The sequence below is a fragment of the Mollisia scopiformis genome, assembly GCF_001500285.1.
Source record: "Mollisia scopiformis unplaced genomic scaffold LY89scaffold_13, whole genome shotgun sequence".
NCBI classification, from domain to species: Eukaryota; Fungi; Ascomycota; class Leotiomycetes; order Helotiales; family Mollisiaceae; genus Mollisia; species Mollisia scopiformis.
Window position 1 is genome coordinate 1,076,047 of NW_017263593.1, and position 21,586 is coordinate 1,097,632.

Consider the following 21,586-nt stretch of genomic DNA (forward strand, 5'->3'; position numbering starts at 1 on the left):
CCAACCCAAACAACCAACCCCATACACAAAATGGTATCCTCAACAAACAACTCACTAGTCAACCACGGCCGCGGCGACCGCGAGGGAGCCCCATCCCCGGAACCCGTTCCCCGCAGCCCACCCGCTGACCGCTGCCGCTTCGTCTACTACGAACGAGGAGACCGGGAGGGAGCCCCGTCTCCTGAGCCGCGTCCTCGTACGCCGCCTGACGACCGTAAGTAAAAGGTAAGAAGAAAGGTAAGATTCTGTAAGAGTATGTATGTGAAGAGGTGAAGAACAAAAACAGAGTAGATATAAATCGCAAAAATATATTTGATTTTTCGCAAGAAGACAACAGTTTTATTATCGTGCAATAATATGTGAGAGTCTGGGAGCTTTGCCATATTTGGCCTTGACTCGTAATTTATCAACAGAGTGACTATATGAAGTAACGAGAGAAGCAAAAGGAATCGTTGAACTTTGACTTGAATGTTTCTCTGTTTCAATAGATGGCATGAGCATCAATGAAGGATTTTGACAAAGGAGAAGTTTTGCTCAAAGCAAGATATGCGATGCAAGGGCAAGCAAGAAACAACACCAATGCGTCTCAAAACAAAGCCTGAAGCAACTAAGCTACTAGATTATGACAAAGCATTAAATCTCGCAGCATCACAGAGGCACAGCAAGCAACACAAAATACGTCATGAAATCATGCATGCATTCCTAGCAATTTCTATGCCATCAACCCAACCACGCATGCAAAGAAGAACCCATCCCCACCCTCTATCGTATCATATGCACAATCTCCCCAATTCCTCAGCAGATGAAAAATCTACTCCTTCGACTCCTTCGTCTCGTGGAACTCCGCAATAGCAGCCTGCAGCGCCTTGGGGTTCGCACCAACAACCTCCTTGACCTTCTCGCCGTCCTTGAACACGATGAATGTGGGCATGGCTCGGATACCGAGTTCTTGGGCTACGTCGGGGACTTCATCAACGTCGATCTTGACGAAGTGGGCGTTGGGGAATTCTTCTGAGAATCTGTTTTTTTGGGTGTTGTTAGCAATTGGTTTTGGGAAAGAGAGCTTTGTTGTCTGCAAGCGGTGGAATGTGGGGATACTCACTTGACGACGGTAGGAGCGATGACCTTGCAGGGACCGCACCAGGTGGCGAAAGCATCGAGGATAACGACCTTGTTGTCCTTCAACGCACTGTCGAACTCGGCCTTCCTACAATCAATCATACGCGTTAGTATATCTTCTTCCAATCCCTTTCATATCACCTCGTCTTCAACCCCTCTCTTCCAAACAAGGGAGTACTCACGAAGCAAGATTGTGAACACCCATATTGATTTTTGTGGTATGAAAACTCTTCACGAAACTGTTATTCAGATTGATTCTTGATGGTCTGGTAATTGAAGTCGCGGTTCTGATGAAGACGCGAGCGGGAAGTGACATCAATGTTATCCTTTCTTATATGTAGATCGAAAGGTGGTGGTGGTTCTGGGCGTCGCGGGTTTAGAAATCAACGATGACGCCTTTCGCTAGGCTGTTTCGGGGATAGCCGCGTGGGATTTGAGATCCTTGGGAATGTGGAATCACCTAGGCAGTGAGTGTTCTTTCTTTAGATTTTTGTGTTTGGGCTGATAACAAAGATCTTGATGGTATGACAGATAGTTCTTGTTATTCCTGTGCTGTTTCATTTAATGCAATGTTCTCTGACTAAACATTTTCGTTCTACAAATCATTCGGTGAAGTTTGGGATCAGGAAAATTGTCCTGAAATGTCTGTTGATTACTCACCACTTCACTTCTGGGCTCTTCTGCAGGCTTACACCATCCATTACTTGCTTGCTTTTCGATTGCTTTCTTTCGCTTTGACACGATAGGACAATGTTTCGTTTCAATTTGTTTCAATTCATTATTTTGCGGTTACTCATCATCTGATGTCTCTTCTTTTACCCTCACACTAAAAGCGGGGTTCCAGTGAACACAGCACAACGCACTCATGCAGAAGACTCCGCGGAACGATCCCGTCTAGCTCTCATTTCGGACAACCCGAGATCTGTGTTTGAGATATGGCTGCACGTGATTTAGGAACTTCCTTTCCTGGTCAACTCTACACATCCGGGCCTTGATTCCATAACCTTAAAAGTAGTTGTATTTATAAATTGAGGCTCTGCTTGATCTGTTGTAGCTAGACGTACCTCCGCGAGCCTTTGCAGCCAAGTATAGCACTAAGCCCTGGCGACACTAACAGTATTGAGGCTCTCCAGCTCACTGTATTATACCTAAGCTATGCTGCCAGCTGTCCTAAGTCATGCTACACATACTAAGCCTCTCCAGCTAGCTATACCTCACTGCACTCTACCACCAGCTATACCATCTTGAGGCTCCGCGAATAACATGCCACTACCTATACAGCTAGTTGCAGAGCCTCAGTCTTGTATGCACAGTCAGGTAGTACCATACAACACACCAATACAATGAACAAATCTCACATACATCTTCCTTCACTTATCCCGATAACTACAAGAAAAAAAACGTAAAATTGCTCAAAGACTAATAAAAAATCTCGAGATCCCAAATCACGTGAAAAAGAGCCTCTTCAACTTCCCTACCCCTATCCCCTTTCAGAGAAAAATTCCACCCCTTCAGGTAAAGGTATCTACAAGTTAACAAAACACATTTACATCACAGAAGAAGCCAAAGAAGAGGGAGGTGTTGGACACCACCTAGGCAATAGCCAATACACGTGCTCCCCACACAAATCCCTTAAAAACTAACGCAACGCCACACCATGACATAACGCGCTCCCGTCATTTGCGTTCCCTTCACTAGGTAAGCAAGTAAGCTGCAAGTAAGCTCTTAGTGCCCAGCTGAGAGAGGGGTACAGTAATCTCAAACTCCAAAAAAAGATAGGTACCCGCATATGCATACGTGCATGCAGGCTTATCGCTCGAATCAAAACTTCTCTCTCTACTGTCAAATCAGATTTTACATCTTTTCATTTCATTCAACTATGTATCTTCATACAACAACATCCTCCGAGAAGAAAAAAATCAGAGTCCTGCTCACACGCTCGCTTGCTTGCGCTTCTCGCTAATATAATATATGGCTTCATTGTTTCGAACCAAACATTACAGCCTACATCCAAGGTTGTTCCGTCTTTCTTTCGTTCGTTCTTTCTTTCTTTCTTGCAAAGGAGGGTATAGAATGAATCTTTTGTTTTGGAGATAAATATCCCGTCCGGCCGTCCCCTGTTTGCTCCGTCCGTCAAATACAGATCCTTTACCGCCCAGAAATAATTTCCCGCTCCGAAAAAACAAGCAAAAGCGAGCAAGAAATAGTCTATGTGCCGATGGGATATCAATCGTGTTGGAGAAAAAGAGAAAAATAAGTTACATCGTCAATCCATAAAAGGTCCGTTCCTCGGGAGTGCGAAATGTGCCCTGGTGAAGATTTGGTTTGACTGGGTAGAGGCGGAGGTGAGGATTTTGACGCAGACCTGATTGGCGAAGACAAAGCGGTAAGGAAATAAGTAATAACGAGTGTCGAATCGAATTGTTGAAAGGAAATAGTCGGAGTGAATGAGTTGTCGGTCCAAGGAAATTTGTAAAGGAGTGTGGTGTGTCGATTGTCGACGTAGATATTGTAAAGAAATAGAACAAAGGAGTGTCGTGCTTGTCGTATTCGTCATATCATGTCTGTCGTCAAAATTTCATCTCCAATGTCCCAGTCAGCAAAACCTTTTAGCCAGTGCTCAACCTCGCAGAATCCCTCCGTGAGTCCACTGAAGACCTTGGCTTCAAGTCAAGCAGTCTTGCACTGCCTGCACTTATGTGTCTCACATGATTCTTGCCCAAGTCGACGCTGGTAGCACGTTGAAGTCCAGATTCGCGATTTGATTCGGCATCCACCGGAGATGAAGCCATTTCGCTCCCAGAGTCATCATCATCGTCGAAATCATTGAGAAGGCCTTCTCTTGACTTGGCACGGGGCTCTCGGTGAACAACAGTAGGTTGTCTACCAACAGCGCCCCACTTTTCCGATGTGATCGGACTTGAAATGCTACCGCCTTCTTCATCATCGCTAGAAGGCATTGGATTGCCTGATCTTCTTTGAATCTTGTATGACTCTTCCGGGCCGGGGCTCAATCTACTGAAGTATTCGTCTTCCGCAATGCCAAGCTCCTCGGCCGACTCGGAGAATTCTTTGTACTTTTTGTTCAGAGAACTCGAGCTATCACGAATAGGCGCATGCTGTGTTAACTGCGACGAGCCTCGCTTTGATCCAGCTCTTCTACCAGAAAGCCAAGATCCCTCAGAGTCGATGGAAGCTAGCGACTGCGATATGATAGTAGCGTGTTCCGGTGAAGGTGCATCCGTTGATCGATGCCCACTAGTAGGCGTCTCATCTGGTAATCGCGTGGCATCAAGAGATCTATAACCGCTGGTGGGAGTGTCGTATCGCACACGTGGATCATCGGAGGAAGCACGAACGCCCGTTCTCTTTTCTGCATAATCAGTTCGGATAGGCGGCACGATGTCAGCTTCAGGAGATTGAACTCTCGAATCTGGTGGTGATATAGGAAGCTCTGGAAGATCTTCCCGGAATTTAGACATAGTACGCTTGGGAATATTGGATGTTGATCGCATTGGGGTGTAACCAATTTGTGATGCTTGCCCAACGTGCATAGAATCTCGTGATGTGTTCGAAAACGATGAAGGCGGAGTGTGTCGTTTCTTCGCCCCACGTAACTTGAAAAATGATGTCCAAGATGAAGGTGTCTTGGCTCGTGCAGCCGCAGGTTGCATTGTCGGCTCTGGTATTGTTGATGGTTGTGGAGCTTCCGACTGGGTGAGGTCCATCATCTGAGATATGCTAGATTGTCCTCGAGTATGACCTTTGGCTGCTGGTATAGTGGGAGAAACGCTGGCCTTTCCTACGGTACCGACAGTAGCTGTCTCAATAACAGGATCCGATCGCTCGGAGCCAGGAGTGAAATTCTCTGTAGCCTGGCTAGCACTGCGATGAAGGTCCGCAAATGGGTCGTGTGCACTGATTGTAGAATCTTGTCTGAAAGATTCTGCTGCTGGGCGTATCCCTCTCCCATCGTCCGAACCAGCAGAGCTTTTTCTCTTACTCGAAGTGACAACTGCGGACGTCCCAATGCCTAGACCAACGACTTCTCTCCCTAGGACTCCTCGTTCCATATTGCTAGGTGGTGGAGTGCCCTGCCGCGCTGCTTCAGTCTCCTCAGCTCTCTGTTTCTCTTGCCGCCTGGCAAGCCTCCTTTCTATCTTTATTCTTTCTGCTATCTTCTTCTTCTCCCTCCGCTTTTCATCGCGCTCCATGAGTTCTCGCAACTCTCCTGCACTGAGATCATCTGCGAGGTCATCTACCCGCTTATTTGCCTTCAACGTCTCTTCGGGCATTGGTACGCGGTCTGATAGCTTTCTCTTTGAGTCTGACCGAGTCGACCCAAACCCGCTTGCGCCTGGCACATATCGTGGATTTTCAGAGTATCTGATTGTGGGTCGAGGTGCCAACATATCGAAGCCAGACACGACGAAAGATGTCTGAGGCTCTGAGTGACCGGACGTTGAAGATCGCAACGACTCGGCGAGGGGTAGCGAGACATCTGAGGACTGATTTTCCGAATTGCGAACAACCTTCCCTCCTCTTATCGTTTCCCTCTTCATTGGTCTGCCAGATGAATTGACATCTGCAGCGGGTCGTGTGGGCATAAATGCTACCATGGCCTTGATCTCTGCTTCTCTATCGTGATCGCCTTTCCGTTTCTTGCTCGATTTCCGCCGCGCCAGTTCTTGGGCACTCCTCTTGTGTAAGGTGGGCATCCTCTGCCAGTCCTGGGTATTTTCTGGAGGCTGGGTACTTGCTCTAAGAGGTTTCGTTCCCGCAGGAGCCGAACCTTCTTTCTCAGTGAAGGCTCGACCTTTGCCCTTTAAGTTCAACGGTATGGCGGGAACGGGTGGTCTGTCAGAGGCTCGAGCAACGCGGATACTGTCGTTTCGGCCAGGTGAGAAGCTGTACGTGCGACGTTTATCCCGCTTCTCCGGATCCCTTTGCAACTTCTTGGATTCTCTAGAGGATTTTCTTTTTGTATCCCGTCGACTCTTCCTCCTTTCGGGTCCCGCAGAAGCTAATTCGGACCCATCCTGCCTCGCAGGGTCCTGTTGTGTCCCAGAATTATGCATTTCCGGTGGTGAAATGCCAGCCCCACCTGCTGATTTTCTGCGTTGACTTCTCCTCCGGAAGGGCCACATGCCCATGGTTCCATTCGTGTCCTCGAGGGTAGGACGACTGTACCGCGCTGCGGTAGGCTTTTGCTCGCAACCCAACGACCCCGGAGGCGTACCCAGTGGTTGCTATCTCGACTGCGCGTCGGGAACGGCCATCAACCCGTGGAGTATGGCTCAGGGATGGGATCCAAAGTCAATACGCACGATGGCGAGGCTGTCCTTGTCGCGAGATATCAGTAAGGGAGGTTGTGAGAATGCGCTCGTAAAGAAATGTGCAGCAGCGTTTGTGCTTGCATGGTCAGTGCGGTGGCGATCAGAGGAGTATTGGCGTAGGGAGGGGCCGATATGTAATGAATGTAAATGCACTGGAGAGCGGAGAGTGCTGATGCTGCAAGGGGTAATGGAGTGTCGGGATGGAGGATGATGTATGTAAGTGGTACGACGAATGTTGTTGAAGGAGAATGAAGGGTGGTGGAGAGGAGAGAAGAGGAACGAGGAATGACCGAATATGCTTGCTATGCTATGCCTCGATGGTCGATGCAGAACAGGCCAGCCGGGATGGATGGATGGCACTGGCAGACCTTCCCTCCTTCTTTTCACTCCCAGTTTCCCACACTTCCATTTTTGGTGTGGCTATTAGGCTCAATCTTGAATGCACCAACACGCATCGCAGCAGACTTTTAGGAGGAAAGGACTCTTAAAGATATCGAACCTGACCGAGCCGACCTCGCATAGCAAGTGCTTTGCTGCGATTATCATCATGATTGCTGACAATTCTCGTATTTTACTAACACTATTCGTCTCCCATCCTCTTCCTTCGTTCCTCCTCTCCGCCCTCTTGCTGAGCCTTTGCCTCGCCCTCGCGTCGCCGTCGCCCTTACTTTCACGCGATATCGAGACCCCCAAAGTCTCGTTTCTCTCCTCGCCTCTCCCATCCAGAAGTCTCATGCAAGACGAGACAGACTCGCCCTGCATGTGTACGAATTCGGAGCAAGAGCACAGCCTGTGATATGCGTACAGAGCTGCACATATCATGGAACCCTCATGGCTTTCCGAATTGTAGTCTGACACGTACCAGTGGTTTATTGAAAATGATCGTTACCCAAGCATGAGCGCGTCAAACAGCGGTGCAGCATGGTGGCTCTGGACCCCTCGTCCTTTTCGTCCGGTGTGCTACAGGTACGAAGGTACAGGCACAGGCACAGGTGGAGGTCAGTACAGAGCACACCGCGTGCCAATTCACGACAGTCGTGGCAATTAATATATCTACCCCGGCCGACCGCGTGGACGGAGCCCATCTTCTCTCTGCGTTCTCTGAGTGTTCCATCACAAATGAGCAGCATCGCATTATCCCAGAGCATAATTTGATGTTAGGCATCCCATAGCCAACCCCTCTCTGGTCTCTCTCCTCTACCGCGGTCATTTCCTCCCTCATCAGCATGATGAGCGAACGGCGTCGACGATCTCAGGACCAAAAACGGCCAGTGCAGCGCCGGCTCAGCCACAAGTGCTGTCAACTCGCCCATGTGGCTTGACCAAACCAGGCTCGGGCGTCTTTGGTGCCATGCAAATGACCCGTCGACGAGTCGATGGCGACTTCAAGATTGAGCATAGAAGCAAAGGCCGAGCATGATGTCGGCTTGCCGTTGAGGCCAGAAAAACAAACCTATGAGACCTCTGAGACCGCATTGTGGCTTGCTCACAAGAGACCTTGATACGCCAATCTTGTGGCGAATCCGGAGAGGCGTTCCATGGCTCATTACTCGTGGAGCGTAAACTCCGGCACGACTACGAAATGCAAACGAGCAAAAACTTCACGGCGAGTGATCATTGATGTGATGATGAGCGTCGTGAAGAGTGAGGACTTATTTGGCGAGAGACTCCTCAAAGGGGGGTGAAGCAGGTTTCTTGACCTTGCCCTCGGTGCCGATCCGTCTAATTTTGGTGGTGGCCGGCCAAGCGCTCCTAAGGGCATTGATTTCGTCACAAAATCACCGATGCGCACAGGAACTGAAGTTATTACCTTCATGCGGTAATGCCGAAAAAGAGAGTTCCAGAACGGATCTTCCAGAAAGTATCAGATCCAAGCAGCGGAGTCGACCTTCCATTTCTATTTCTTCAGCAGTGATGCGCATTCCCGCCAGGAGGGTACAGTGCAGATATGTTTCAGAGGACGCATGTCAACGACTTCTAATTGGCGCAGCTCTTGTTTCGAACGAAAGAATATCCCGAAACACATAGGTCTGATATCCAGTCCAGAATGCTCGACCTCACACCTTCATTTTCGCTGCCCTTCCTCGCTCATCGAATCACATCTAAATTCAGCAGCGGATGACGGCAGATATCGACCAGGACCTGGGTTGCAAGTAGCAAGGTACCGTCGCCGCCATCTGCTGATAGGCTTGTCGATCTGAGAATCTAGACGCAGGGGCTCGGGGCATCATGCAATGCATCCCAATTTCTCTTGCCTAGTTCTCTCTCTTACGGATCTCTCTCGCGGACGAGTCAAACACAGCAGAATTGCAGGTGTATCTGGAGATGGACTGAACTCTCTTCTATCAAAAACTCCGCATCTTGCGCTTGGGCATGTTCTACCTATCTGGGGATTAATTGTCTAATTGCGGATGCGATATCAGCTGGACCGAAGCCTCTGATTCAGCCCTACAAACAAATTCTCCGGATCGGGGTGGTTGGTTGGACTCTCACCGCAAATTGAGTCCGATGCACCAAAATGGGCAATCTCGACAACTATCAGCGATGAGCCTTCCCATTGGAATGTCGTCCAAATTTGTCATTTCTGGGGTACTCTCAACAACTTATTATCTGTGACTCGGATCACCATCCTTCTCGCTGACCAAGTTTCATCCTCAAAGTTTCCACAACTCCCACAAACTCTAAAAACTTAAGTCAATTTATGAAATACGGTATATGGCGTCCGGAGGTCCGATTGACTTTTGTTCTGCAAGCTTGTGCAAGTCTAAGACAGGGAATCGTTGTCGAGATAACGGATGCCGGCCGGGTGAGACCGCTGCCGTTTGTTCAATATGATCGCTTTTTATTGTGTTTTGCTACTGGACGCTGGTTTGATTCTCTGATTCAGACGTTTCAAGCTTTGTGGGGTTTCTGTTGTGTGACCTTCGTGATTTTTAGTTTCGGGCATTATCCTGTGATGTTTTTAGGCGTTGTGAAGTAGTGTTTGTTCGTGGTCCTTCCTTTGTGTAAATTTTGATGGTCTATGCCAGTGCAACCTGTATTGCGTAGAATGGAGCAGAGTTGCTTCAGGAAGTCCAAGCTCTTTGAGCGTCTAGCGACTTGTTCTTAAATGGGCTGCAAAGCTGTGTTTCCCCATTTCGTTTGATGCTCTGGCAATACTTCGCTGAGTGCACAGAAAGAGAGCTTCTGGGTTGCTGCAAACATTTAGAACTCTATGCTATACGAAATTGGTGGGTCAATTGACTAGAAAAGACTCTCGAGTGTCCTTTCTATTTTGTTAGGACTAAACACAAACAACCGCCAGCTTGAGGTTCAGAAGAAGCCCTGAACAAGCACTTTTCCAAGGCGCAGATTAGAGCTATGTCTACTTTGTAACAGAGGCTCATGAAATGGTTCAACTGCCCTTTGTTGAAGTCTTTACAGCTTTTCCATTCTACCAAATTATATCTGGGTAGTGCACTATTGTTTATAGAGGATGTCTTGTTTTGGCTCTGATCGCCGGGAGACATGTAGGGCTGTCATAAGCAGTGATGCCATGAGGAAATTTGTCAAGAGGAGTAGTACTTAGATGTCATGAGCGATCTTATGGTCGGTGTTTTCAATTCGAGGCTCCGAGGATCACCCGGAAGACTGAGTATTCACCCCGTAGACAACCAGATCGATCTGTTCCTCTCCAACTGTGATCCCGCCTGCTAAAAACAACTCCGCACATCCCTTCAAGCCTCAAGATGCCATCAGAACAGATGGATCACTATCTCGTCAAGCGGCGCTATTACAAGCGTGCCATCGACTTAACTGGCAATGAAGAAGTAGTAGGAGGCTACTACAACCTGGAAGACGCCAATCGGCGAGCAGAAGCAGAAGCTCAACGACTCTATGCTGGTACCGATAAGACATCCACCGAGCCACCAAGGAACGTCTCTTACGGAGTGCCATACTGTGCCTTTGTTGGTCTAAATGAAGCTCGAGGATATTATTCGGTTGTGGTTTACGTCATAAAGGTTGAGGGCTTGAAAGAACCAAAGGAGGAGGACGACAATGTTCGGGTTAAGTCGGAACCTGTTGATGATGATCATGGCCGCAGCGTCTTCACTTCGACTACAGCCTCCAGCCGCAACGTCAAAACCGAGCCGCACACCAACCCAGCCCCTTTTCCCCCCTTTCTACCCCAAGGACGACCTGGATGTTTGAAAGGCCTCCACTACGCTTTCGTCGGCTTCTTGTACAACCAAGCCGCAATCACCGAGCTCATCACCAGTTGTGGGGGCGAGGTCCATCCCATCCACAAGCTTCGGCTTATGGAAATTCCGGCGCCCTCGAGCGTCATCATCATCAAGGGCATCATGGGGGGATATGAGAGAGTACCGGTGGACTTGGGACAACGAGCTCCGAATGGGCCCTGCCATACCACTGTTTGTTGTCCGGAGGAGGTGTTTGAGTTTATTGAGGCTGGAAGGGACCGACAATGATAGAGGGGGAAATTTCCGAGGGATGGTGGGAGTTTCAGGGGCCGCTCGAGGTCGACGAGCTTTCGAGAATGGAACAATGAAGCCAATGTCGGACCTCCTGCCTCTCACAATGGACCACTATAATGTGCAACACGATCCGGGACTTGACTTGCTTTCTTCTTGTCTGTACAGTACTTGAACAATTTCTTCCTTTGAAGCAAGTGCTTGGAGGAACACTTAGAATTTAAAACGTACAATAACCCGTGTGTGGAGTTTTTTGTTTTTTAAGTCTCTATATCTGAAGAAACTTTGGGGCAGATTAAGTAAATGGCTCGATTTGTGTGAATTAAGCATTGGAGCCAGAGCATTGCAAGAAGTCTGGCGTTGGTGATTGAAGTTTGGACTAAAGTAAGAATGGGAAACCGCTCTCTTGCCGAAAGAAGTTAGGAGTCATGTGACCGAAACTGCGGTCTGATGACTGCATAGGATATGGAAAGAGGAGCTTTGGTGTTTTAATTCTTATTCTTACTTCTCTGTAGAAACCATTCCATGAAGCTTCCAGCGGAATGGCGGAAGATGTTATAGAACTGAGAAAGGACATCAAAGCTTAAGCGACGTAAGGTTAAAACTTGAATGTTTGAGTACTGATATTTGACGAAAAGCAGTGGAGGAAAGGACAATTTGCACTCAGCACAACATAAATTGCTACTTGTCAATTTAGTAGAACAATCTCTTGCTTCTTAAAGATATATGCAGCAAGTGTTCAATATCCCATTTTGGTTAGACCAAGTGATCGCGTCGCGTCGCGTTGGATCCATGCGGCGATCTATTAATTAGATTATTCGCATCACCATATACATACTTCACCTAAGTATAGTAGTACTCCTTCACTTCTGCTTCATACAATGCCAGTAACATTCCCAGCCGGAAAAATCTACCTCGTCCACCGCAGCGACTACGCTTCACATGCCGAGGAAGGTAAAATCACCGAAATCTATGGCTGTTACACAACCCTCGTTGAAGCCACGAAGCGCGCAAGAGCCGAAGTCAGAGCTCTAGAGAGAGAATGTACGCCAATGAGAAAAATGAATGTTGAGTATGACCCACTGTTTGGGGCTATGGTGTGGGTGCATGATGGGGGGTATGCGGATATTGAGAAGTCTCTCATTTCTGTTCAGAAGATGGATATTGAGCGGTATTCTGAAGGAGAGGCTTCAGACGATGAGGATTTCGACGACGGTGACGATGAGGAGCCAGATAGTGAAGGTTTGGGTCTTCAATTGGAATCTGACGAAGAGAGCGAAGAAGAAGAGGAGCCAGAGCCTGAGAGTATTATTGGCATCGACCCACGACCACCTCTAGCTCCCTTTTCAGCTCATCGTCAACGTCAACAAGACCACGAACCGACTCAAACAAACAATGAACCAGCCAGAGTCCGTACGTTGTACACCCCAGAGGCCTACCCACCTCCGCCACCAGCTCGAGTCCCTGCGCGACAAATCCAACGCCTCGCGGGACGCGTCTTCGCAACAGCAGGTACACAGCGACCCCTAAATAGAGCTGCCATCAATAGCCTCATTCGTACTCATGGAGGTACGGTAGTACCGCTTTTACCGATCAGAGATCAAATTCAATTCGTGGTGCTCGGTGATGATGTTAGTGTGCAGATGCTGAATGAAATGGGGGAGAAGGGTATTGCGGCTATGAGGCAGGATCAGCTTTTGGAGATTCTTGGGGTGGGCGGTTGAGTGTGTGGATGTTGGTCAAACTGATGTTTTTCTTCTCACAAGTCTATAAGGAGGATCAAACTTAACCTGTCATGATGTGTATTGGTGGGACTTAGTAGGTCAAGTACAGGAACGAGTTGCAACTTCCAAGGTGAAACATCAGATCCAATGACTTCCTCTACTGGTCAGTTAGTCTTGTATTGGGCCAACTCACTTGAAGAAAATGTGTTGTTAAAGGAGTTGGCACGAATGGTTTCATTCTCTATGTATGTTTTTTGCAGGATCAAGGCAGCAACGCTTTTATATTTTCTTCTCGACCAGTACAAACGCCGAGAAGGAAAGGGTGTCATCATGAAGGCGACGCAACGCGCAGGGGAAAGAAACAAGTTTGTGTAGAAGTGAAAGTCAGCCAAGCCAGGTGAGGTGCAAAAGCAAAATCAAATTCCGCTTCAACTCCTCCTACGACCAAACCAAAAACTCCGAATGGAGCAAAGAAAGAAGACAAAGGAAAAACATCAAATAGTCTCCGCTTTCTTCGCAAAGGGCCGAGATCCAATTCCTGCACACCTCAATACGTCTTAGATGAGAGGAACCAGCAATGGTATTCTGTTCTCAACCTCAAGTCTCAGACACACCATCAGTTTCCACCTTGGGTTGCAATACCGAGGAGCTCTCGATCGAGGCGACACATGGCTTCGTGGTCATTCGTGGAAACTTTTACCGGACGGGACGTACCGGGGTTCCTAAGCCAGAAAGTCCAACTAGTGAGACGAAGTTCCATGAAAGGGATAACGAAGACGAGTTGGTGCTCATCCAAGCAAACGGTGACAGCATCAGGAACTTCCAAGCTAACTTGGATTGCCTCGAGGGATGTGAATCTGTTGATCTCCGGGACGACGTTGTAAGCCAGATGATAGCCGGGGAAACCTTTGAGTCCCTCGGGACTGCTCCTGGAAAGTACCTCTAGGCTCGGTAGGATGATTCGGACTGATAATCTCTTGGCTAAGCGAAGGTAATCTGGGTCAAGGCGAGCCAGGTGGTCGAGGACGGTCTCAGTTGGCTGCGTGTTGCCAGACGTAGAGACATCAACGATGATCTCGGTCCACTTTCCCTCATGCAGAAACTCCTCCTTCTCGGCAAGTGTCATTTGGGCGAATGCAGCCGAGAATTGGTACGGAAGTCGATACGGGTATTGCAATCTATTTTGGATACGGCCACCTTCCATCGTGGTGAACTCAATGACTTCGTTGCGCGTCAGGCCGGTTGCACTGATGGTGACATCGGCATTCTTGAGTGGTGTGCGCTTTGTGATGGAGGTGACGGTCTTGTCGGAGTTCGCAGACCCATCAGGGCTTTGAGTTTGCGCGGAAGTGGGAGATTGGGCAGCAGAACCGGCCTTCTCGGCGGCCTTGCGCTCCTTACGCTGTTGCGCATAGATAGCGGCAGCTCTAGGTACGCGTGGGCGGCCACGAGAGTTCTTGTCGTTTCCCATTTTGTCTTGATTGGACAGGATGAGAGAGTGTGTTGAAGAGTTATGAAGATGGTCGATGATCTTGATATGAAGAGAGTCGAGAGGCGAAGGTAAGTTGTCGATTTGAGGGGTTTTGTGAGTAGAAGAGGAATCTTGAGATGTTTTGGAAAGAAATTTCTTGCAATTGAAGAGCGGGAAGGTTCTTATGTAGTCATAGAGGAGTTGCGACAATTGCCAACTTGCGACACTGGGACTAGTGTGCCAAAGCTCTGAGTACGCCAGCATGGCGCACTAGCATCACTGTTCTGGTTTACGAAGCTTCTCTTGCGCTTTGAGAAGCCGGGCGGGTATTGGACATTGGAGAATGCTGAATTCTCGTTTCCTGTGATATTCGGCAAGGACATACAATTCAGAGCTTTCTACGATCGATGTCAGTCTCGATGTGAAGCAGCAACAAAGAAAGAGCGCCGCAGATCAACAATTCCAGCTCCATTCAGTCTCGCTCTCAAATCGAGGTATGAAGCAAGTGCCAGAATACTGGAGTGCAAAGCTATTTGACATCTCTGCCAAAGAGCTTTCCATAGCAGAGAAGAATGCACCAGATCATCCATCTCGATAGACCAGAATCCCAGGAACTTGCTCAATCTAACTCGATCATAAGCTTTCATACACATAATGCCTGAGATGTTCTTAAAGTTGCAACACTTTGTCAGCCAACAAAGTGGTTATGCGTTGAGGATACAAAATCAATTGAGAGCGTCACATGCAAACCCGGACAAAGTGCAACTCGCCATTGCCCACTTCATCTTGAAGGTGAGTATATCCAACGGACACAACACTGTGTAGGGCCGGTATAACACATCACGATTGCTATGCAAAAGAGAGTTGGGAAATAGAGTATCGTGAATAAAGAGTTCCTCGCTTGAGGAAGTGGAACAAGAGACAAATCGCCTCGGCTAAAACTCACCAACCTCCCAAAAGGTGACTGGCTCTGCACCGCTATTCATCAACTATTGCAAAGCAAAGAATAGATTTTCATTCTCTTACCTTTTCAAGGCACTCCAAAGCGCTTCTCCAGCTTGTCATTACCCACACCAAAATCTCCTCCAACGATCCGCTCTTTCCGGCATCCTCACTCCTCCCGTATCAACTCCCCTCCTCTGCCTCTTCCTATTCAACAGCCAAGATGCCATCAACAGCCTCAAAATTCTTCTTCTTCTACGCCGCGATCACCGCCGCAGGAACCGTGTTAGGGCACACGCAGATGGGATACAACCTCGTGTTTCCTGCCCTCAAGAAAGCCCCCAATTCACCTGGTGTAAAAGCCGCCCGAATTGGATGGATGGAATGTAATCAGGGGTTCGCGTTTATTGGTAGGTACTGTACTTGCTCTTCACTTTCAATTGGGTGTCTCTTCTGGGCTGGGTCACGTGTCAAGTTTCGAGTTTTGATTTACCTCCAACCTGTCTCGTTTGATTGATTGTTTGCTATGTCTCTTTGTACCAGGAACAAGTCAAGGGTCAAAAAACCAGATAAAAAGACTCAGAGCAACAGGGTATCGTGGATGTCATCAGGGCTAACGAAAATCAGCTCTATTCTGCATCAAATGGGCCAACCACGGCTTGACAAGCTACTACGACAAGATCTTCTTCGCCATCTACACCGTAGCCCAGATCTGGACCGGAATCGCGTATCTCAGAGCGGGGATCTATCAGCCGCTGGTCCTTTTGTGGGGAATCCCTGCTCTTGTCGGGATCGCATTGTTGCTTTGATCGACTAGGGGTCTAATGCGGGGCAGATCTAGGGGTTGCTTTGGAATGATTATGGAAGGTTTAGAGACAGTAATTGTAAGAGGGTAGAATATTGAGCAAGTCCAGATTCGGGACCGAGAAGGAAGTATAGATCCGGTGGTGCGTGAACCCACGATCACACATGAGACAGTCTTGCATGGAATGCATATTTGGAAATTATATTGTTACCATTGCACAAAATGCATTCTCAAAATTCAACGCGTCAGCTATCTGCCGTGTTATCCGAAGAACGCCTAGGGTATATTCCATCAATCGTGACTTTCACATCATAACTCATCATAATCACTATCGCCGTCTCTGACCAAGTCCCCGTCTCCCTTGGTTACATCAAACCAACCCCCAAAATCTAGTTTCATCAAGAGCCTATCGACTCGCCCTACCTTCGCTGGAACATAAGCTCCTTCCTCACCCAGAACAAGTTCTGAAAAGCCGTTGTCCCAGCCTTCTTTCTCTTGGTCAATATCTCGTAAACATTTGACAAGCTCTTCGATTGCACCTTTCACCCTATTGGCGATGACCACGAGCTGCTCTTTGACATCGTTCTCTTCTTTGTGGAAGTCAGAAAAGGCATCCACGACACCTTCATCAGCTTCGAGGTCAAGAGACTGCCAAATCGAGTGAACTCGATAGACCAACGCTACTAAATGATCGACTTGCTGCAGCAGGTGGTAGAGAGGTTCCGTGAATGATGGCGTGTTTAAGAGTAGACTTGAGGTCAATGCTGACAAGTACCTTCTATGAGCGTCTGCAAGTGATTGGGGATCATGCGTATATGTTGGACTTTGAGCTATGGGCTCTTTCCCTGCTTGTAACCATATGTCATCCTCGTCTTCGATAGGTTGACTCTTTGAGGAGGTAGGGCGGGAAGCAACATCTCCAGTAATCCAGTTCTTGAAGCCCAGCCAGGTTCCTTGGACGACTTCACCTTGAAGATAGGCTTCCGTCTCGCCAAGGAAGAACACTGCCGCGCTGTTTGTAGCCCAGACACTTCGCATCGCTGCTGATCGCTCATTCGCTCTACTACGCAGAGTACGTACTTTATTTCTACCGACAGTTGAGCTGCCATAGGGAGGGCCTGGAGGTGATGGATGGTCACGTCGTAGAGCCGTAATTTTCCATAGATCCGTCAGCCGAAGATGCGCTCGATGTATAGACAACAGGTAAGCGTTGATACCAGAGTATATCTGGACGTCTGGTGGTGTCAAAAACAGATCCAGTGGTGACGGAATTTGGAGAGTTAAAGAGACTGGCACCGAAAGAAGTAGATTCCTAAAGGGCGTAGACACCATAGTCTGGGGAGTCGCAGTAGCTTTTGAAGGTGTGGAGGTTGATTTGGGGATGGTCAACTGTACAAGATCTCTTGCAAGCTCAAGTAATTCGTCCTCATCTTGATCGTCCACATATTGTCCTTGAAGTAGACCCATAGCAGCCCAAGCCCGTGCCAAGACAGCTGAGATTTCACCTTCTTTTACAACAATGTTCCCAATGTTATCACGCTTGTCATAGCCAATATTGTCCGCTCTTCGCCATCTGGACCTTATTTTCTCGTCCGCTTCCGTGATCAGGGCAAGAGGAAATTCTCCACGTCCCAGTAGGAAGAATTCTCGAAGCAGAAATAGGATTTCGAGAACCCGGCTTAGAGGCAGTAGCTTCTGGAGCGTGGTTCGCGACAACGAGAGACGTATCGAAGCTATGACTCGGGAAAAATTGGCACTGTTGATAGGAAATTTCAATGTTGACAATTGCTGCAGATGTGAGGATAGCAGGTCTAACTCTGGAGAGGATGCACTGGATATGCCCTTGACTCGAATGTGGTTCAAAGACCTTCCAATGAAGAGTAGCGAATTGGCAGTTGGCGTTGACACAAATGCTGGTAATAGCTCTGGCTTGCTCTCATACTCCTACAATCTGTAAGCAAGGTCCGTGATTGAGATGATCTCGACCTCACCTGCACGTCGCCCAGTATCAGCTGTACGAAGAAATCCTCCTTGCCAAAACTGGGCAGTCGTCCATATAGGACCCAGGAAGAAATCTGCTTCAACCATGCTGTCTCAGCAACTCTCACCAAACTCAACGCCGCCTCTTCGATGTCAACATAGCCGGTCCGTATGGAATCACACAGTTTGTCGATGATCATAGCTCCAGCACACTTCTTCGTTTGTCCACCATTACTCCGCATCATGAATTCCACCACTTCCAAAAACCATTCCATTCTCCTTGGCCATCCCGAAAATTCTCCAACGATACCCGTCAATGGCACAATGTTATATGCCCCCACAATCCCGGCATCTTTTCTTAGGATGCCGTCTTCAACCTCTAACACCTTCCGTTGGAATTGAGCAAGATGGGTAGACCTTATCGCCGTGGCTACAGCTTGGCAGATAGTGGATGGATGTGTTGTTGCAATAGTAGATGTATGCGCCAGCAGTCTACAATGCAGGTCGCTCAAGTGGGCTATTGAAGAGAGGAGTGCTTTCTCTGGGGGTGAAAGGATGGAATTCGGGGATGAATGGTCGGCGGTGAGGAGTGGAGAGGGGTGGCCTGAGAGGGAGAGGAGGATTTCGTGAAGCATGGTGGCTCCTGTCTAAGGGCTTCATTAGCATTAGAGCACATTTAGAATACGGCGAGGAGTTCTCATACGATGGAGAGCTGTGATTGTCTTTACGCTTCTTAAATTTGTCCGCCAGGTCTTGGGTCAGCAATATAAAGGCACCAACAAGCTCGTATCGACACATCGAATCAAAGCATGTTCATCTCTGGCGAAGCGTGTTGGGAGTTGCCCATCGTATGCGGATATCGAAGGTGGAGCGGTCTGTATATTTGATCAACATCATTCATCGCGTCTCGGCCAGGAAGACGCGATTGTGTACACGTGATCAGGGTTATTTTAATTTTTTTCTTACCACTTTTGCATCTACATTTCTCTCGGATTATTCACGAAATATCTAGGAAAACCATGATTTCTTGCCATTTTCTCCAAATGAGTGTTTCCGCGTTGCAATCGGCTTTGGAAGTATCCAAATAAATTGGACTCTTAGCACATATTCCTGCGATGCTTTTCTTGCCCATCATTTTCCAAGGATTGGAACAGTTGCACTACTTCAGTATCATGGAAAGCTCACATAGTTGCGGCTCCTTCGTGTCTAGTCTCCAAGTCCCTTGTTTCGTACAGTTTCTCGCACGTCTGCCTTCTTATACTGTTATTGTTGTTGTCCAAGTCTCACAATCACACAGCCTTAGATAATATATTCATCATTCTATTTGTGTCATGCTTAACGGCCTTACTTGCGAATAAAGAGACCAACAGGATATGTCATTCGTACCAGCAAGTCAAGAGTTACGATATTACGCAAGCTCAGTCCATGCATTTTCCCGCCCGATCTCAAACCACGTATTTCCAATGCAACAATTCTTCGTACCGCGTCAAAAGTCTCTAAGAGCATCACATTCATCACATCCCAATAGCTTCCACTCATTGACTGAGTGAAGTCGAGCCGCTGCATCGTCTCAACGAGACTAGAGTGTGTTGCGACAGATTTGAGAGAGTCCAGCCGCTGTTTAGTGAGGGTTGCAGACCGAGATCGTCATCATCCATAGTTCTATGATACCCCTGTTTCAATTTCAACGTTTCTTTTTCACTGCTTCAGAGCCATTCCTCAGTCCCGAACCAGCTGGACCTGGCCGCTTACGGCTCAACCCCTCAGCATCTGTCTTGATTGGCACCCGTAACCCAGCTTCCTCTAACAGTGGTAGGATCTTCCTCCCAAAATATTCCAAATCCTTCTCAAAATCATAGAAGCAAAGCTGCACGCCATCAATACCAAGTTTATGCAACGCAACTAACTGCTCAACAACCTGCTCAGGGGACCCAATAATTTCAATATTTCCACCAAGGCCCAGTCCCTGCTTGTGCCTAGCATCCTTTCTCCCTCGCCAAGCGTGAGCATCACTATCCCAGGCCTTTGCATTGGTATTGCCAAATGTTGCCTTACTATCCGTCTTCGGCTTTCCAGCAAAAATGCTCTGAGCATATGCTTCAGCTTCCTCTGGCGTGTGCCGCGACACAATGACTGGATTTATCAAAGTCTTAATGGTACGCCCTTTAGCTCTCGCCGCTGCTTTGATAACCGCAATATGCTCGGGCAATGTCTCCAACGCACTCTCGATATGCACACCTCCCGGCGAAGTAATGAAAATCAAGTCCGAATACTGGGCAGCAAACTCCATTCCAGCAGGTGATCCGGTTGCGTTGACCAGTACCGGGCGACCAAAGAGTGGCTTGGGAGTAATCCAAGCATTTTCAAGACTCCATGGTGACACTTTTCTTTTGTAAGAAAGATTGTCAGTTTCACCCCAGAGACTGTTGACAACGTTGAATAGCTCTCCAGCCATTTCGTACCGTTTTATCGTGCTCGATTCGCTGCCAGCCGAACATCTCGTGCTCGATAGCTCGGTGACCAGTCACAATATTAATCCCCCATCTGCCTTTAGCGATATGGTCGAGCGTTGCTCCGTATTTGGCGATGTGGAGTGGATGCAATGGTCCGTAGAGGACATGCATAGTTGAAATCAGCATGATGGTCTTGGTTACTGCAGCCATGGCACCGAGAGCAACAAAAGCATCAAGCGAAGCCTCTCCGTCGTAACCGCCTTTGGGCAACCATTGTGTGCGACTAAATGCGAGTTCCAAACCTAGAGCTTCGGCTTGACGGACGATATTAACGTTATAGTCAAAGGTCCAGGTGTTGCTGGTGGGGTAACTGGAGATATTTATGTCTTGAAGATTCAGGAAGACTCCTAGTAATAATGGTTGATGTGCTGCGCGACTGAGGGGGGTATCTGGAAAGTCAAATGGTCCTTTGAGGTCTGGGCCGCCCTCACGTACTGATTTTGCCGTCATGATCTTTGTTGTTTTGATTCAGGAATGGGTGCAATTGCGAATCTTATATCGGAAGAGGCAGCCCACTCTTTGGAGTCCCTCTACATTGGCCCAAGGCTTGAATTGAGATCGAGAAACAATTGGATGTAGAGTATAGGGCAATAGAGTGGCGTGGGAATGGCACCCCATGGCGAGCGATGCCAATGTAATGGGCGATTGGTGGGTTGTGGTCCTCTTGCATCGGGTACGCACTATTATTACTCTTCTCAGAGATTGTTCATTCACCCACTAGCATAGAATTGAAGAACAATCGAAAGAAAGCAGGTGCCGACTTTTGCCTGTGACATGTCCTGATGAGAGGGCGGGAGATTCGTGTTTGAATATATTTTCATTCTCATAATTAGCAATATCAAACAGTAACAAGTATTGACATACAAATGTGATATATCCGGGATGAGACATTTCTGTAGCAGCTGAAGTTATTGAAGAATGCCACAATTTACCATTCTAATATACTCCATATGAGGGCAGGATATTTGAATTGATTTCAAAATTGGGTTTATTTTGATGCGAATAAAGTAGAAAAAGCAGCAAGCCCAATCTTATGATTATGATATGTACTAGTTAGACGTGGAACATTTATATTGGATTAGACTAACAATTATGGAAGAAAGGGAGTAAATGAGAAACAATTTTCGATCATTGAGCTAAGCATTTATGGAATTGGTATGTCATACCGCTGTCAACTATCTTAGTTCAAAGCCCAACTATTGACTGACATTGAAAGTAAGTCGT

At 47.8% G+C, this 21,586-nt stretch overlaps 8 protein-coding genes across 8 annotated transcripts; 3 read left to right on the forward strand and 5 right to left on the reverse strand.

Annotated features, from left to right (window-relative positions):
* Window positions 1–847: 847 nt before the first annotated feature.
* Window positions 848–1,351, reverse strand: LY89DRAFT_539824 (putative thioredoxin; the record flags this gene model as incomplete). Its single annotated transcript, XM_018208152.1, has 3 exons — window positions 848–1,019; window positions 1,103–1,207; window positions 1,302–1,351. Coding segments are annotated over 3 exons (327 nt in total), but the record flags the coding sequence as incomplete, so codon positions are not given.
* A 2,398-nt stretch (window positions 1,352–3,749) lies between these two features.
* On the reverse strand, window positions 3,750–6,197 carry LY89DRAFT_544741 (uncharacterized protein; the record flags this gene model as incomplete). The annotated part of the gene is made up of 1 exon (XM_018208222.1): window positions 3,750–6,197. A coding segment is annotated over one exon (2,448 nt), but the record flags the coding sequence as incomplete, so codon positions are not given.
* Window positions 6,198–10,183: 3,986 nt separating this feature from the next.
* LY89DRAFT_670035 (uncharacterized protein) lies at window positions 10,184–10,924 on the forward strand (the record flags this gene model as incomplete). The annotated part of the gene is made up of 1 exon (XM_018213139.1): window positions 10,184–10,924. The coding sequence occupies one exon, from the start codon at window positions 10,184–10,186 to the stop codon at window positions 10,922–10,924; it is 741 nt and encodes a 246-aa protein (XP_018070883.1).
* An 884-nt stretch (window positions 10,925–11,808) lies between these two features.
* LY89DRAFT_734629 (uncharacterized protein) lies at window positions 11,809–12,651 on the forward strand (the record flags this gene model as incomplete). Its single annotated transcript, XM_018219926.1, has 1 exon — window positions 11,809–12,651. The coding sequence occupies one exon, from the start codon at window positions 11,809–11,811 to the stop codon at window positions 12,649–12,651; it is 843 nt and encodes a 280-aa protein (XP_018070884.1).
* Window positions 12,652–13,267: 616 nt separating this feature from the next.
* On the reverse strand, window positions 13,268–14,122 carry LY89DRAFT_670037 (uncharacterized protein; the record flags this gene model as incomplete). The annotated part of the gene is made up of 1 exon (XM_018213140.1): window positions 13,268–14,122. The coding sequence occupies one exon, from the start codon at window positions 14,120–14,122 to the stop codon at window positions 13,268–13,270; it is 855 nt and encodes a 284-aa protein (XP_018070885.1).
* A 943-nt stretch (window positions 14,123–15,065) lies between these two features.
* On the forward strand, window positions 15,066–16,083 carry LY89DRAFT_685477 (uncharacterized protein). The gene is made up of 2 exons (XM_018215094.1): window positions 15,066–15,474; window positions 15,692–16,083. Exons 1-2 carry the CDS (start codon window positions 15,288–15,290, stop codon window positions 15,871–15,873), a joined length of 369 nt encoding a protein of 122 aa, XP_018070886.1. The 5' UTR covers window positions 15,066–15,287; the 3' UTR covers window positions 15,874–16,083.
* LY89DRAFT_617796 (uncharacterized protein) lies at window positions 16,080–18,720 on the reverse strand. Its single transcript, XM_018210814.1, has 3 exons — window positions 18,553–18,720; window positions 17,861–18,496; window positions 16,080–17,813 (listed from the first exon to the last, which is right to left on the reverse strand). Exons 2-3 carry the CDS (start codon window positions 18,482–18,484, stop codon window positions 16,179–16,181), a joined length of 2,259 nt encoding a protein of 752 aa, XP_018070887.1. The 5' UTR covers window positions 18,485–18,496; window positions 18,553–18,720; the 3' UTR covers window positions 16,080–16,178.
* Window positions 18,721–19,112: 392 nt separating this feature from the next.
* LY89DRAFT_697646 (luciferase-like monooxygenase) lies at window positions 19,113–20,812 on the reverse strand (the record flags this gene model as incomplete). The annotated part of the gene is made up of 3 exons (XM_018216924.1): window positions 19,113–19,147; window positions 19,602–20,294; window positions 20,371–20,812. The coding sequence occupies 3 exons, from the start codon at window positions 20,810–20,812 to the stop codon at window positions 19,113–19,115; spliced, it is 1,170 nt and encodes a 389-aa protein (XP_018070888.1).
* Between the last annotated feature and the right edge of the window lie 774 nt (window positions 20,813–21,586).

What these genes read in the sequence shown, in the direction of transcription:
- LY89DRAFT_685477 (XM_018215094.1), top strand. Translation starts at nt 15,288, where the DNA reads ATGCCATCAACAGCCTCAAAATTCTTCTTCTTCTACGCCGCGATCACC. An exon ending in TCAGGGGTTCGCGTTTATTG is followed by an intron (nt 15,475 to 15,691) that starts GTAGGTACTGTA and finishes AACGAAAATCAG; the next exon opens with CTCTATTCTGCATCAAATGG.
- LY89DRAFT_617796 (XM_018210814.1), bottom strand. Translation starts at nt 18,484, where the DNA reads ATGCTTCACGAAATCCTCCTCTCCCTCTCAGGCCACCCCTCTCCACTC. An exon ending in TGATACTGGGCGACGTGCAG is followed by an intron (nt 17,814 to 17,860) that starts GTGAGGTCGAGA and finishes TACAGATTGTAG; the next exon opens with GAGTATGAGAGCAAGCCAGA.